At 42.3% G+C, this 16,197-nt stretch overlaps 1 protein-coding gene across 2 annotated transcripts in view; it reads right to left on the bottom strand.

Annotated features, from left to right (window-relative positions):
- Positions 1–16,197, bottom strand: part of ACSM3 (acyl-CoA synthetase medium chain family member 3) — a 448,596-nt gene that overhangs the window by 175,239 nt on the left and 257,160 nt on the right. For both annotated transcript variants that reach the window (XM_069210271.1, XM_069210272.1), the window contains exon 5: positions 3,430–3,573. In XM_069210271.1, the coding sequence (XP_069066372.1) occupies positions 3,430–3,573 (144 nt within the window). The remainder of the gene's footprint in view (positions 1–3,429; positions 3,574–16,197) is intronic.

Raw genomic sequence — 16,197 nt, 5'->3', positions numbered from 1 at the left:
AAAAAACACTCAAAGGATTTACACCAAATAACAAAAAGCATACTATCTGGATCAGAATCTAGCGTTCTCCCAAATTTGGTGTAATTCCAGATATATTTCCCAGTATTGCTGTTCAACTTTACATTACATTAAATTACATTGTGAACACGTTTTGGGACCCCCTCTCCTTTTTTCTCTGAGCCTGTTTGATGGAGCACCCCAAATATTTCCTTACAGAAGATGAGGTGCATAAGACTTTTTTTTAGAAAGTTTATAGTTATATATAAAATATAATATACACCATGGAAGTAAAAATAAATGTGGTTCAATAACATGTTTAGCTCAACTGTATTGATAAACACACATTCAAACATTCATTGTAATTGTAACTGTATTTATATAGCACCTGCGACCCCTCATGAGGCATTGAAGTGCTTTTTTGGCGAAAAGCACGTTACTCCGGAACCTAAGATTAGTAGCTAGTGGGTAAGTAAAACATTCTTTTTGAATTTTCTTGTGCATTAGTTGTGCTAGATTTTATGCTTGTTTAGTTTGGAGTACGGGTAGAATAATAAGGATTATTTTAAAAAGGTGGGAGTTTGGGTCGGGGATAGAATCATAGGAATGGATTTGTAAAGGGGGAGTAGTAGGTTTTTTGTAAGCAATGGTCGTGTGTGCTTGTTAGTTGGGGGGATGGCTAAAGGAGGGGTGAAAGTTTGAGAAGGATGTTTGGGATTTCATAGTAGTCAAAAGGGTTTGGGAAGGGACAGAGGGGGAGCAAGATGGAAATAACACACACACACACACACGCATACACACCTACACACAATGCTTGGTAATGTTAAGCTTGATTAAACTCCTAGATGTAAATACCTGTATGTATATTGAAGTAGCAATATTTACATGGCTGCTCTGCACATTTCTCTTGTGGTACATTTTTTATGGTTTAACGTATGTGTAATTAACTTATCTATACATAAATATACACATGCTACTTATTGTAGTTATTAAAGCAGGCATAAACTTCTATGCATGTACTTAGAATCAGTACATTTGACATGGTCTGTAATACACATATATCTTGGGGTGCAATATATAGTTTTCCCCTTATGTAAATGTGTGTACTTATAATAGGAGGTATAGTACAATGACATGTACTGGTATAATAACAGCTCTTTTCCTTTACTGTGAGACATATAATTTGCCATGTCTGAGTATACTGTTGTGGTATAGTCTTGAATTGTTAGAACAGTCTTCATGAGATAGGTATCTGTGAACCTTATGTTTGTGGATAGGGAATTCCATAGTTTTCCTGCTTGAACAGAGAAAGATGTTCCACACATGTTTTTTTTTCACTTGTATGTAGTGCATATGATAATGGGAGCCATTCTTGAGTTTAGGTTCCTTTGCTGTATGTATTTGTGTAGATGTTTCTTTTAGTTTAAAAAAAAGCTGAAAGAAATAGCTCAAAGAATGAAGTACATGGCAAACCATCTTTTAGACATTGAAGGAAAGGAACAAAATCTGGAGAGTGAGTGTCAAGCTCAACGTGCATTAGGAGTGAGCGTGAGGAAGAGTAGTAGTCATAAAAAATGAAGAACTGGAGAACAATCTGTGAAGATTACAGATCTTGATTAGTGGGGTCCCTGAGGGTGTAAAAGATTCAACATACATGATCTTTTGGGCACAATCTCATCCAGATCTCCCTGTAGTCAAAGAGCACAATTCAAGTTGAGATTGAACAATTGATTCCGCACATGGTTATAATGTTTAAATGCATGCACTACTTTGAATACAGCATCTGTCAATTTGGAAATTACCAAGTTCAAAGACAGGGAGAAGCAGCCTACTCACCCTGCTAGGATTTTGACATCTATTTTGAACACTTTCTTTTAATTATTAGATTTGTTAAGTACAAAATGCAAACTATACTTATGAAGACATAGAAAAATGTTGCTGAAGAAATGCTGCAGAGTGTAACATGCTGTTCATTACCATCGTTGAGGGAGAGGAGGGGCATCATGACTCACTCAAGGCTTTGCCTCTCATAAGGCATGGCTCCTCTCCACATTCAACAGTGCTACTAAATAACACATGACAATCTGTACAACTGTATACATACTATACATCACAGCACCATAGCTCATGGCTTGTTAACCATAGATACTCCTTCCAAATGGGACTGTTGCTCGGCCAGCAGGATCAAGCTAGCCTGCTTCTAACTTCATGTTCCTTTACAAATAAGAGAGATCTGCACTTAACTTGTGGAAATAATAAACACATTTATTTATTTCCATCCTTAGCGTGGTAGTCCTAACCACTGCTTTTAGCTTCTTTGTGGAGTCTTTCTCATTTTCTCATTTGATGTGCATTTACTTCCTTTAGCACTGTTGAATTTTTTTTTTTCTACATCAAATGGTTTGCATTTTATCAACATTAACATGTAAACTCCCAAATGTTGTGTATTGTTCACATTTAGATTGATCATGGCTAATATGGGCCTGCATTTTAAAATGTGTAACTTCTGGTTGTCATCTTGTTTCATAAATGTGTGGTTTTTGTTATTTCTAGCAGAAGCTGAATTTTGAATCAACCAATATAATGTTACTTTGCTTAGTTTCTCTTAGTAAAATGTTTTAGTTTATGAGATTTTTGCAGAATGTTTTAATGAGTTACAACAGTACACCAGCATAGCACCGGCTGGTCCACTGTATCTAGTTATGTTGCAGATAACTGTAAGTTTCAAGGATGTTTAGAAAAGCTGCATTGTGTAGTATCCTCGGAGCCCTAGATTATATCTGTTTGCTTTATTGCAGCATGTTAGACTTGTGTGATTTAAACTAATGCAGTATAGGTGGCAGCTCTGAACCTTTCCATTACCTTTTGAGGCACCTTACAGAAGAGGAGGGTGTTCTTTTTATGGGAGAACTGTTTCATTTCACCTTTTCCTTTGAGACAAAACTTTTATTATTTGTCCTCTTATTTATATTACTTTGATAGAGTTGAACTTCATACTTAAAAACGCATTCATGTATTAATTCTTGATTTACCTTAATTATAATTTTGAATCTGTACACATATTTAATTGTTATGGTTTGGAAATGTAACCGATCGCTGTCTTTCTCGTGGAGCCTAAAGTGCTTCTTATTTAAATGTATTTATTTGATAACTAGCCTCAGTTGTGGACTTTAATTTATCTGATCGCAATTTCTGGGCCCCAAATTTGCAAGGAGTATAGCACTAACACTATCTGTAAATATAAACACCAAAGAAACCTAGCCATACGTTAGTCGACATAAGAAGGACAAGGTTAAATATAATATCAAATGACTTAGCTATTTTAATTCAATGATGTTAAAAAATATTTTTCAAATCTCCAACAGGGAAATTGTATTGACTGTTCAACCACAAGAACATCATTGCTATTTCAATTGAAGTTCTGTTGCTTACCTTCCGGTAACGACATGTCCAATCCCATAGCTGCAATGAGTATGTTGAGCCATTTTAGGGAAGCCAGTTGTTCCACTTGTAAAGAAGATGGTCATCGGATCCTCACTCTTTGTCTTGACACAGGTGTGGTCCTCACATGCTGCTCTGCACAAATGAAGCAGAAAAAAATAGTAATAAAGTTTTTCTTTAACTTATATTGAGTATCGGTGCACTTTCTGTTCAGGATGTCTGAAATTAGATGAGCTTCATTATATGAAAATATTCTCGCTACAAAATTAGCTGGACTTAGTAATGAAAGGGGATCTATTAATTACCTAGGTTTAGATCAGGAAATGAGAATGAAGTACCTCTAAGCATTCAGCCTAACTTAAATGTGCATGTATTGTAAAAGTATACAATGTTATATAATCATTATATTCCTTGCAAAGGGATTTTGTAGTTCTGAGAGGTATAAACTTTGTGACAGTAGGATTGTTGCTTTTAATGAAATTGATCAATTGGCCAAGTGTTCCCACAATAAATCATTACCTCAACCAATGGACAAAGGTTAAAAAGGAATTGAATCTTGGCATATTTGCAGTTGCAATTGGACATCTTATTTCTTTGTTCTTTCTGCATTCCATATTTTGATTTTAGCCTCCAACTTCTCCAGGTGCTTGCACTGTATCTCAAGGAAACTTGTCCTCAGAATGTTTTGTACAATATGAGCCTCTGCCTCAAGACCACACTAGTATTTGAGTATTTAAGCAGGTGTTCAATCTGAGGATGTCGTAGCATATTGATGGCTAAAGCCAAGCTCCAATACGGCTATCGTGGGCGACAAGCCCTTTCCTAGCTGCTACAACATTTTATATTCCTGTTGGGCTGCCTCTGGCTATTCCTAGATTGTTTGAGTCCCTTTACCGATCCAAACGACCCTAATGTAATTACTGAGACACAGAAAATTATCAGGATAAAAATCACATTCACATGTTGGGGCTCATTCACATATTGCATTTTGTAGTACTTTGGTAGTACTGCAATAGTACTGATAACACACTACAAAATGCTATTCAAAAACATACAAGAATAAATCCCCACCTACTCTATCTTTTCTATAGGAGATTCTCACACATGTAAGTTTACTACTTTGTAGTAAATGTGAGAGGAACCAGAGTTGTGGCTGGAAAAAGGGGCATACTTACTACTAAATGAGAGGGGTTTAGGGAGGAGTAAGGAGGAGTTTAGGAATGGTTCGGGGGGGGCTAGCACTCACCAACAAGAGTAATCCCACTGTTATTCACAGGCCATTGCTATTCACAAACTGCACTTCTACAATTACTACTGCCAAAAAAGAGACCCAAACAGTAGTAAATTATTGATCTCAGGGGTCCAATACGTTTTGCCCCATATATGATCGACAACTAGTACTGCAACACCCTCCCATAGAAAGCAAATAAAAATAAAAATAAAACTCCATTGTTAAATTAAATACATTACATATTTAAATAGAAAATAATGAAATATATATATTTTAATGCTACAAAAATATATTAAACTAAAACATATGTATTGTTTCATTAAAATATGTTAACTTTTTAAATTAATAAATGAAAGTAACATGTATTCTTATTAATTTATTAATTAAATTACTTTTAATTAATTCTACATATTAATTTTAATCATTACTAATGCATAATAAAAAGAGTTTTTGTTTTAGTTTAAGTGGGAATATGTTTTTAGGTTCAAACTGCCGAACAATAATTTGTATTTAATGTAATATAGTTCAATTAATTGAAGATTTAATTCAAAATTAAGTTACAAGAGCTGTATATTTAAAAAAAATTAACTCTACAAACCTGCGATTGCAGGGCTCGAAAAATCTACTCGTCCACTCGCTACTGCCGGTCATAACTGATCAGGTCGAGCTATTTTTAGGACTTCTTTGCCCCTTCTGGAGTTGACAAAGAACAGGTTCAGTCAGAAAGTGGAGGGGCAATAAAAGATACCTTTTGTGTTCACAGACAGACGTCAAAAGTCAGTTTGTCTTACAATTAATTTTCCTTCTGAATGTAGAGTTCCAGGACTTTGTAAGGTGAACTGTGAGACCTCCTGTTTAGAGTATAAAATAAAAGGATATAGAGTGTCAGGCTTTTCCTAACACACAAAATTTAAATGAGTAAGTCAACTGTACAAACATTTTGAAATATATTTCAGTAGTTGTGAAAGCCAATTTTTTGTATTTATGTGTGATAAAAAATATTTTAATAGGATGAAAACAAATGTGTGGATGTGCTAATGATATGTTTTCTGAAACCTGAATTTCACAGATTGTTAATACACTGTATAGTTTTATCAATAAAGCTGCAAGTTAGTGGAAAGGTTTTTGGATATTTCTTGGAAATTGACTGTGTGTAGATGACAGTATGCTACCACATCATGGTTTAGCAATATAGGGCCAGATGTATCAAAGGGTTTTACCCATTGTGTGTCTATGGGAAAATGTACATATGGCCCATATTTATTAAAATTGAGTATTTAAACATACACTGAGAAACACTCCTGCCCTGATGGCAGTGCTGTTAGTAAACTAAAAGTAAGTCATGGGTCATGTGTCCCCTGTATGTGGGATAGATTCTTGTGAAGCATGCAGCAAACTTTAGTCTACTTAATCAAACAAAATAGTTTTTTTGTACTGCAGAAATGCTGAGCTCACATATTTGAATGTGCAATCATATGTGAGAAAGAAGAAAAAGGCAAGTCTGTAAACGATTTACCTAGGGTCACACAATTTGAGACCCATTTACGGGTCACGTACATTACAGATATGTCAAGCATATTATTTAAGTTACTCGACCTGACGGTCTAGTTACATTTTCATGATTTTTCAAAGCCTGGATGGGTGTCCTAAAACTAAAGTAAAGTGAGACATGGAAAGAGCATTGTCTGCTAATGAAGAGCATGTATGATCTTAAAGAACAATTCGAAGTTCAGGATCAATGAGTTTCCATTACAACTTTCCCCATGAAACTTTGATTTTCGACCTTTTTGTTAGCACAAATGGCTTCTGATTTGATGCAAAAGGAATCTGCTAAGAAGGTGCAGCTTCCTTTCAAAAGAGGTATAAACTTACAGACAAGGCAAATTCAAATGTACCATATGGGCACAGTTAAACCACAAACCTCCCACTATTACACAAGGCAAGACTGGGATCTGCCCCCACTAGAGGAGCTTCATCCACATAGGAATTACATAGTATTTCCTGTAATATAAAGAGTAATACATTTTTTTTCTAAAGGATTTGCTTCACCTCTAATTACTGCCTACTTGTAACACCACTGATGTAGTGTATTTACTAAGCAGCTTTTACAACTTCACATGCACTAACATGATTACTCGTAAGTCTAGAACTGGGATAAAGTGGCACATGCTCAACAACAATCAGATAATACTAGTAAACCACAGGTGCAGCATTTCATGGAGAAGAACCACACTTGTGATGGACTCATTGAGATAATATAAGACCAATCAAGGCACCCCTGGAAAGAACAGTAAAAAATGGGTTTTTGAAAAAGCATACACTCTGGTTTTTAAGGTGATCAGCACTGAAAATAGTCCCAACAACCAGGCGGAATGTATCATTCAGAAATGCTGACCCCCTACTTTATCATGCTGGCATGTTTGCGTAGCTGAGTTTTCAGACCAGGACACTTGACCTCTAAAAGATATCCATGCTTCTTATGTACATTCCATCCCTCTATAAGCTCTACGTGGGCAATGCACAGTTATTTTTATTAGTGCTGTTGTACTCTCAGTGTGTCAGAAAGCTTTACAAAGAAGCAAACTTTTGACCTGAGGTGGGAGCAGTCATATATTGTAGAAGAAAGATTAATTCATCAGCAAAAAAGACATAGAAGAAAAGATATGTAGCTGGGGGACGAAAAAGTAAAAGACATGAGAGAGAAAAGGCAGCAGGGGATAACTTGGTTGCAGATATTAGAAGAAGAGCTGTTTAGTAATTGAATTCCTGTTTGAAAGGTTTTGAGGTTTTTTCAGAAGATCAGGTTCCTCTCTGTCCTCAATGGGACATGGTAAGATTTCAATGTCTTGTTGGCAGTTGCAGGACGGTAAGATTTCAATGTCTTGTCTTTATTAGTAGAAGTGCTTCTTTGCTACTCACATATATTTTCCCACCAGAAAGTGAAATAAGGATTGAAGGTAGATGAGTTTTTGAAGCTTAAAGCTTTAAAGTGGTAACTTGTAAACTACTGTCTACACTAATGAGTGGATGGCAATGTCATCAAAAAGAAAATGAAATAAGTACATCCTCTGGGGAAAGGTAACATGATTCTAGCAAAGCACAATCAAAAGTCATAGCGTTCACTGTAAAGACTTACTTGCTTGTTTTTCTTCAAGGTAAGGGCTAGTCACTACATTTATAGTTGGCTATCTGGCTACTCAACGGTGCTCCTGATACCCGGTCAACAGTTCCAGGTCCAGGGGACAGATCTTGATCTGAAGGGGGTTAGACATATGGTCCTCAGGGGAAATGGGGTGTGCTTCCACAGACAGAAAGTCAACAAAAAAGGACCACATGGAAACTGTTTTTAGCTTTGAGATCTGGTTAATGCACAAACGAGCTGGGCACTGTAACCCTGAAGACAGGTTAAAGAATCACCATATGCGGTTTGAGGATACTTCTTCTGGAACCCAGCCCCATCAGCCCAGTGATGATGGGCCTGGGATCTGTCTTACGCCAGATGGGTGCTGTTAGGTACCAGGCAATAATGCAGGGGTGTTTAAGGGTACATGTAAACAAAACATCAGCATATCACAAAGAATAGTCACATCCAGGCCTGGAGGTGGATCTTGGGGAAACCCTACTCATGTCCTTGGCGAAGGGTAGAGAGGGCTTATTTGAGTTCTGCATCTGCATCTCTGGACTCCTTGGGCTGGCTGGGTTCTTAACGGCATGCGAGGTCAGCAGTAGCAGTAGGGGAAAGGCAAAAGGGTTTCAGCAAGGCGTCATGATAGTTCTATCCTTAAGGAAACTGGCAGCATGCAGATCCATGCTGTAGGGTCTATGCAGTTCTGAATCAATGAAGATTCTCCCTTTGCCAGAGATGGGCTCTATTGTATGCTCAGTTCTTAGCAGTCATGTATTGTAGGAAGTTGGCTCTGTATGCACTATTTCAAAGTAGGAAATAGCATGCACAGAGTCCAAGGGTTCCCCTTAGAGGTAAGATAGTGGCAAAAAGAGATAATTCTAATGCTCTATTTTGTGGTAGTGTGGTCGAGCAGTAGGCTTATCAGAGGGTAATGTTAAGCATTTGTTGTACACACACAGGCAATAAATGAGGAACACACACTCAAAGACAATTCCAGGCCAATAGGTTTTTGTATAGAAAAATATATTTTCTTAGTTTATTGTAAGAACCACAGGTTCAAGATTTACAAGTAATACTTCAAATGAAAGGTATTTCACTTAGGTATCTTAGGAACTTTGAATCAGCAAAATAGCATGTACAGTTTTCACAAAAATGGCAATAAGCTATTTTAAAACTAGACACAGTGCAATTTTCAACAGTTCCTGGGGGAGGTAAGTGTTTGTTAGTTTTGCAGGTAAGTAAACCACCTACAGGGTTCACAGTTGGGTCCAAGGTAGCCCACCGTTGGGGGTTCAGGGCAACCCCAAAGTTACCACACCAGCAGCTCTGGGCCGGTCAGGTGCAGTGGTCAAAGTGGTGCCCAAAACGCATAGGCTTCAATGGAGAAGGGGGTGCCCCGGTTCCAGTCTGCCAGCAGGTAGGGACCCGCGTCTTCGGAGGGCAGACCAGGGGGGTTTTGTAGGGCACTGGGGGGGACACAAGTCAGCACAAAAAGTACACCCTCAGCGGCACGGGGGCGGCCGGGTGCAGAGTGCAAACAGGCGTCAGGTTTGCAATGGAGTTCAATGGGAGACCCAGGGGTCTCTTCCGCGAAGCAGGCAGGCAGGCAAGGGGGGGGCTCCTCGGGGTAGCCACCACCTGGGCAAGGGAGAGGGCCACCTGGGGGTCGCTTCTGTACTGGAGGTCGGATCCTTCAGGTCCTGGGGGCTGCGGGTGCAGTGTCTTTACCAGGCGTCAGGTTTTTAGAAGCAGGCAGTCGCTGTCAGGGGGAGCCTCTGGATTCCCTCTGCAGGCGTCACTGGTGGGGCTCAGGGGGGTCAACTCTGGCTACTCACAGGGTCGCAGTCGCCAGGGAGTCCTCCCTGTAATGTTGTTTCTCCGCAGGTCGAGCCGGGGGCGTCGGGTGCAGAGTGCAAAGTCTCACGCTTCCGGCGGGAAACGTGGAGTCCTTTTAAAGTTGTTTCTTTGTTGCAAAGTTGTTTCTTCTTTGGAGCAGAGCCGCTGTCCTCGGGAATTCTTGGTCCTTTTAGATGCAGGGTAGTCCTCTGAGGCTTCAGAGGTCGCTGGACCCTGGGGAACGCGTCGCTGTTGCTGTTGCAGTTTTTCTTGAAGTGGGGAGACAGGACGGTAGGGCTGGGGCCAAAGCAGTTGGTGTCTCCGTCTTCTCTGCAGGGCTTCAGGTCAGCAGTCCTTCTTTGTCTTCAGGTTGCAGGAATCTAGTTTCCTAGGTTCTGGGGAGCCCCTAAATACTCAATTTAGGGGTGTGTTTAGGTCTGGGGGGGTTAGTAGCCAATGGCTACTAGCCCTGAGGGTGACTACACCCTCTTTGTGCCTCCTCCACCTTAGGGGCTGTCCTGACTGGCCAGTGACTCCTCCTTGTTGTTCTCATTATCTCCTTCGGCCTTGCCGCCAAAAGTGGGGCCGTAGCTGGAGGGGGCGGGCAACTCCACTAGCTGGAGTGCCCTGGGGTGCTGTAACAAAGGGGGTGAGCCTTTGAGGCTCACCGCCAGGTGTTACAGTTCCTGCAGGGGGAGGTGTGAAGCACCTCCACCCAGTACAGGCTTTGTTACTAGCCACAGAGTGACAAAGGCACTCTCCCCATGTGGCCAGCAGCATGTCTGGAGTGTGGCAGGCTGCTAAAACCAGTCAGCCTACACGGGTAGTTGGTTAAGGTTTCAGGGGGCACCTCTAAGGTGCCCTCTGGGGTGTATGTTACAATAAAATGTACACTGGCATCAGTGTGCATTTATTGTGCTGAGAAGTTTGATACCAAACTTCACAGTTTTCAGTGTAGCCATTATGGTGCTGTGGAGTTCGTGTATGACAGACTCCCAGACCATATACTCTTATGGCTACCCTGCACTTACAATGTCTAAGGTCTTCTTTCCTTTTCTCTTGGAGGGTTGGGCCCTTTTTCCAGGCTCCAACTGTCAACCCCAGAGCAGTACGCGCTCTATTGGCGACAAAAATGCAAAAACCCAGCACTCTCAAAACAACGTCATTTATGCATTGTGCTGATATGTTGTGGTTTAACCTTTTGCATTGCAGAGTTCAATCCTGAAAACTTATTTTTAATATGTTTACAAATACTGTTCCTTTGCAATGTATTGCTGCAGGTTTTCAGAGTGTGTTAGGGTGTGGCCCCTTTCCAGGGCCTTCCAGAGACTTTCCCTGCAACATGCCTGGGCGTGGTTCTGGGCTGGGCCAAGACTCTATAAAAGAGAGTCAGCCCAACTCCCACTGCTCACTATTCAGAGGTCCCGATGCAGAGCAGCAGCTTCTTCTTGAGCTCCTGTCCCGGCGGCCTATTTGGATCTTCCAGTTTTCTGCACTCTTCCTTCATTGGTGATCATTGTTCCAGGCGGTAAGACGGTGGTTGGACATTTCCCAGCACCGTTATTGAGAATTTTCATATTCTTGGTTTTAATTCTTAAATGAATAACAGATTACTTGTGCGCTGCCATTTTTTTACATTTATATGGTGGTTTGCAAATAGGCAGGACGTGCGATTTATTCCATAAAGGTTTGACTTCGTTATTCATTTCGCGCTGCCATTTCTTGACATTTACGTGGTGGCTTAAGAATCGGCAAGACACGCGATTCGTTTTATGGTGTTTGGACATTGTTGTCCATTGCGCGCTGATATTTCTTGACATTTACATGATGTTTTACGAGTTGGCAAGACGCGCAACTCGTTTCATGAGCATTTAACTTTGTTGTTCATTGCGCGCTACCATTTCTTGACATTTACATGGTGGCTTAAGAATCGGCAAATAGAAGCGTGATTTGTTTCATTGTACTTTGATCTTGTTATTTATTGTGAGCTGTTAATCCTTGACATTTATATTGTGTTTTACGAATCAGCAAGGCGTGCGATTCGATTAATGAGAATTTGACTTTGATATTCATTGCATGTTACCATTTCTTGGTATTTTACATGGTAACACTCGAATTGGCAAGACGCACGATTCTCTCCTTGAGTTTAATTCATGTTGTTTATTGTATGCCACTATTCTAAGATATTTATTATGTAATATTTGAGTTGACAAGTTATGTGATTTGTTTCCTGAATCCATATTGTGTTAGTCATGGTGCACAATCCTTTTATGGTGTTTACTATATATATATATATCTCTGTAATATTCGCAATTTGTGTTGAAACATTTTAAGAGTACACCGAAGGCCATAGTTTCTAGATGCAACATTGTATGATCCTAGTATACATTCTCAAAACAGGGTTTATATGACTGGTTTAAAATGTAGTCAGAATGTTTTTTCTGATTCTCATGTAAAGGAAAGTACTTGAATAAGAAAGTTTTCATTTAATTCATCTTGATTCCCCTACAGGTATCCGGCCATCTTGAAACTTAGTCATTTTAAACTTAACTCTTAGATTGTTCATGTTTTCAGAGTGACTAGGCTTAGAATCATAGTTTAGTATTGATTTCAGGAGATATAATTTTCATATTGTGTGTTCTAACCTTTTTCTTACTACAGGTCTCCTTCCCAGCCGTTCCCTTCCTAATCCCCTCTTCCCCTCTTGAACTCTCTCAGTCTCTGTGATTTATCTATCAGAGTCTTGAAGCTGTTCAGAGGTGGACGTGTTGGGAACGTGCACAGACACTGAGGATCTGGTGACTCTGACAGAATAGTGAGCCCACAAATTATTATCCTCCTGGCTTGTGTATGTTCTCAGCATGGCCAAGCTAGACGAGTTAGTCAAGGCTATCACCCAGCTCCAAGCAGAGGTGGTATCATCCATAGAATTGACAACTAGCTTAGCAGAGAGAGTGAGTCAGTTGCAAGATAAGGTAGAGAAGAAGGAACAAAGTCCCACAGGTGTGTCTTGGCCAGGTACTTCTTCTCAGGCTCCAGGAAGTAATCCAATTTCCCTAAATGTTCCTTCTGCAATTCCTTTAGCTCCCCAGAACGTTTCTCAGGTGACCCTTTGAAAGCGCAATCTTTCCTGGTTCAAGTGGAACTACACTTCACCTGCAGACCAAATACTTTACCCGATGCCCAGTCCAAAGTAGCTTTCTTGTTATCATATCTGCCTGGGGATGCAGCTACTTGGGCAATTCCTCTTGTGCGTAAAAATAGTCCCTTGTTGTATAACTGGAGAAATTTTGTTCGTGAATTTGAGAGAGTTTTTGATCGTAGAACTGTAACACAGTCAGCAGATCGTGAATTATTAGATTTACGCCAAGGAAATCAAGACCTAGTGTCGTATTTAGCCAACTTTAACCGGCTGGTTGCCGAGACATCCTGGCCTGAAGAAAAACAAGCGGTCTTGTTTTACAAGGGACTCAAAGAGGAATTAAAAGATATCTTAGCGCAAATCGATCCACAACCTACAGAATGTCAAGAATTAATAAATCTTGTCTTGAGACTTGATCATCATTTAGCAGAACGTAAAGGAACGTGCAAAAAGATTGAAAAATATTCATGGGGCGTTCATGATAACAGAGACTCAAGAACTCCGAAAGAAAGAACGCCGGAACCGATGGAAATTGGAACCATCAGAAGACCTTTGACCAAAGATAAAAAGGACCTACGCAGAAAAAATGGACAATGTCTTTATTGTGGGCGAAAAGGTCATTTTGCCAAAGATTGTCCAATCAAACCAAAGAACCAGCAAGGTCCAGTTCAGAAGGTCGCAGTCAATGCACCAATCGAGTTGGAAAACTAAAACACCCGAGATGCAGAGAAGGGTTGCTCTTCGGTGTCACTGTGGACCCTTCACAATCTAGACATCTTAAACTGGAAATAAGAGTTCAGGTCAAGAAAAAGATCTATTTCAAAAAAGCTCTAGTCGATTCTGGGGCTACTGGGAATTTTGTTGATGTCCAATTGGTTCGTTCATGGGGGATCCCATGTATTGAAAAGAAGACCCCAGAAATCATCCAGGCAGTCGAGGGAAAACTCTTGACTGGAGGTCCGGTAACTCTTCAGACTATCCCCTTGTCGATGATTTGTGAAGATAAGAATCAAAGAAAGAAACATGAAGAGAAAATCATCCTAGATGTGATCCATGCTCCCCAATATGGGATTATCCTCGGCTTGCCATGGTTAACTCATCACAATCCTGAGATCAATTGGGCAGAACGAAAATTTGTGTTCTCATCTGCGCTATGTAACGAACAATGGGGGTCATTACAACATTGGCGGTAAAAGCCGCTTACCGCCGTGCAGAAGACCGCCAACATACCGCCGTGGCTGCGGAATTCCGCCACAGCTATTATGACCCACATCTCGGAATCCGACAAAATTCAGACACCCACACAAGTCCGCCACACCAAAGGTCAGTGATAAACTGTCGAAAACAAATCTTCCACCGTCACGCCAACAGAAATACGCCCACACTATCAGGACCCACGAATCCGCGCGGCGGTCTTTCAACCGCGGTATTCCATTGGCGGTACACACCGCCGCGCTCAAAATACACACACACATACAAAACACCGCCACATTGGACAATTCGAAATACACACACCTGATACACATACACACACCACTCCCACACACCCAATACAATATAAAACACACACCCACATCACCCACAAACCCCCACGACAAAAATTCCGAAAGAAGGCCAGAGAGAGACACCACCATCCACAAACTAGCAGCCACAGGCACTCAACACCATCACCCACACAACTTCCACGCACAAAACAACACACACCACTACATATCACCACACACACCACCCCACACATCACCTACACCACCCCATTGCACGGCAAAGACACCCCAGGTTCTCGGAGGAGGAGCTCAGGGTCATGGTGGAGGAAATCGTACGGGTAGAGCCACAGCTATTTGGAGCACAGGTGCAGCACACCTCAATTGCAAGGAAGATGGAGCTATGGAGAAGAATAGTCGACAGAGTCAACGCAGTGGGACAACACCCAAGAAATCGGGACGACATCAGGAAGAGGTCGAACGACCTACGGGGGAAGGTGCGTTCCGTGGTCTCAAGACACCACCTGGCGGTTCAGCGGACTGGCGGCGGACCCCCACCTCCTCACCCACAACTAACAACATGGGAGGAGCAGGTCTTGGCGATTCTGCATCCTGAGGGCCTCGCAGGAGTCGGTGGAGGAATGGACTCTGGTAAGTCAAACCTTTACTAATATATCCCCCACCCTTCCTGCATGCCATCACACACTCCTACCCGTACCCTCACCCTCAGCACTCCACCAACTCACATATACCCCACTATCACAAACCACCCATCCCAACACCAAGCCCTGCATGCAACCCCAACGCATGGTCACCCATCACTAAAGCATGCCCACTGCACATACCCATACAACCCCCTAAACCATCATCACACAAGTCCCCACATAGGAATGCAAGCACTGGGGTACACCGGACACCCACCCATTGCTCACCATGACACACACAGATGCAATAATTAAGCTTTTACACCCCTGCAGGAGCACTACCCAACGTCACCAGACAGGAGGGTCCAGACATCTCGACCCCACCCACAGAAGAGGCCCACAGTGATGACAGCAGCTCTGTCCAACTGGATCCAGATGACCAGCCCGGACCATCGTGGGCCTCGGGACAGTCGGTTCCCCTCGCACAGGCACAGGCCACCACAGACCTTCCACCCTCTGGTAACACCAGCACAGCACCCACCCAGCGGGCCCATACCTCCGTCCCCAGGACACGTCAATCAGCTGTGTGTCCACCACTACAGGTAACCCAGGATAACCCACCACCCCAACAACAACAGGGACCTGGGGGCAGTGGCAGTGGGCACACGGTCCAGGGGACGGAGGCCCAGGAACACAGGGGAACTGGGAGGGCTGCTGTGCGACAGGGGGAGGACAGGCCAAGGGAACCCACTCTCCACGAGGCCCTCTCCTCCATCATGGGAGCATACCACCACTCCCAGGAAACGATGGCAATGGTCCTGGCCAAGTTTCAGGAGACCCAGCGCATGCAGGAGGAACAGTATATGGGCTTCAGGGAGGAACTCAGAACCATCAGCTCCGCCCTGGGCACCATCGTAGGGGTGCTGAAGGAAATACTAAACACCAGGAGGGACACTGTGGCACTCCAAGGGGCCCCTGACACTAGCATGGACAATGAACTGCCCACCACCTCCGCCGGCGCTAGTGGACAGGAGCCACCGCCACAGCACCACAACACCAGCACCCCTGCAGATGGAGAACCACCCCGCAAGCGGTCCCTGAGATCCAGGAACAAACCAGAGCACGATGCCAAGACCCCTGCCAAGAAATGAGACCACTCTGATGGTCAACCCACTGTCCCACTTTGTCACCCTGTCCATATTGGAACTGCCCCAGCTCCACTTCCTATGCCCATATGGGCAATGCACCTATGAGACAAATAGACTGGACTCTGCCATGGACACTCCTCCGTCATCACC

The sequence above is a fragment of the Pleurodeles waltl genome, chromosome 10 (assembly GCF_031143425.1).
Source record: "Pleurodeles waltl isolate 20211129_DDA chromosome 10, aPleWal1.hap1.20221129, whole genome shotgun sequence".
Taxonomy (NCBI): domain Eukaryota; kingdom Metazoa; phylum Chordata; class Amphibia; order Caudata; family Salamandridae; genus Pleurodeles; species Pleurodeles waltl.
Note: the sequence above shows the minus strand (reverse complement) of the source record. Positions and strands in the feature narration are given on the sequence as shown.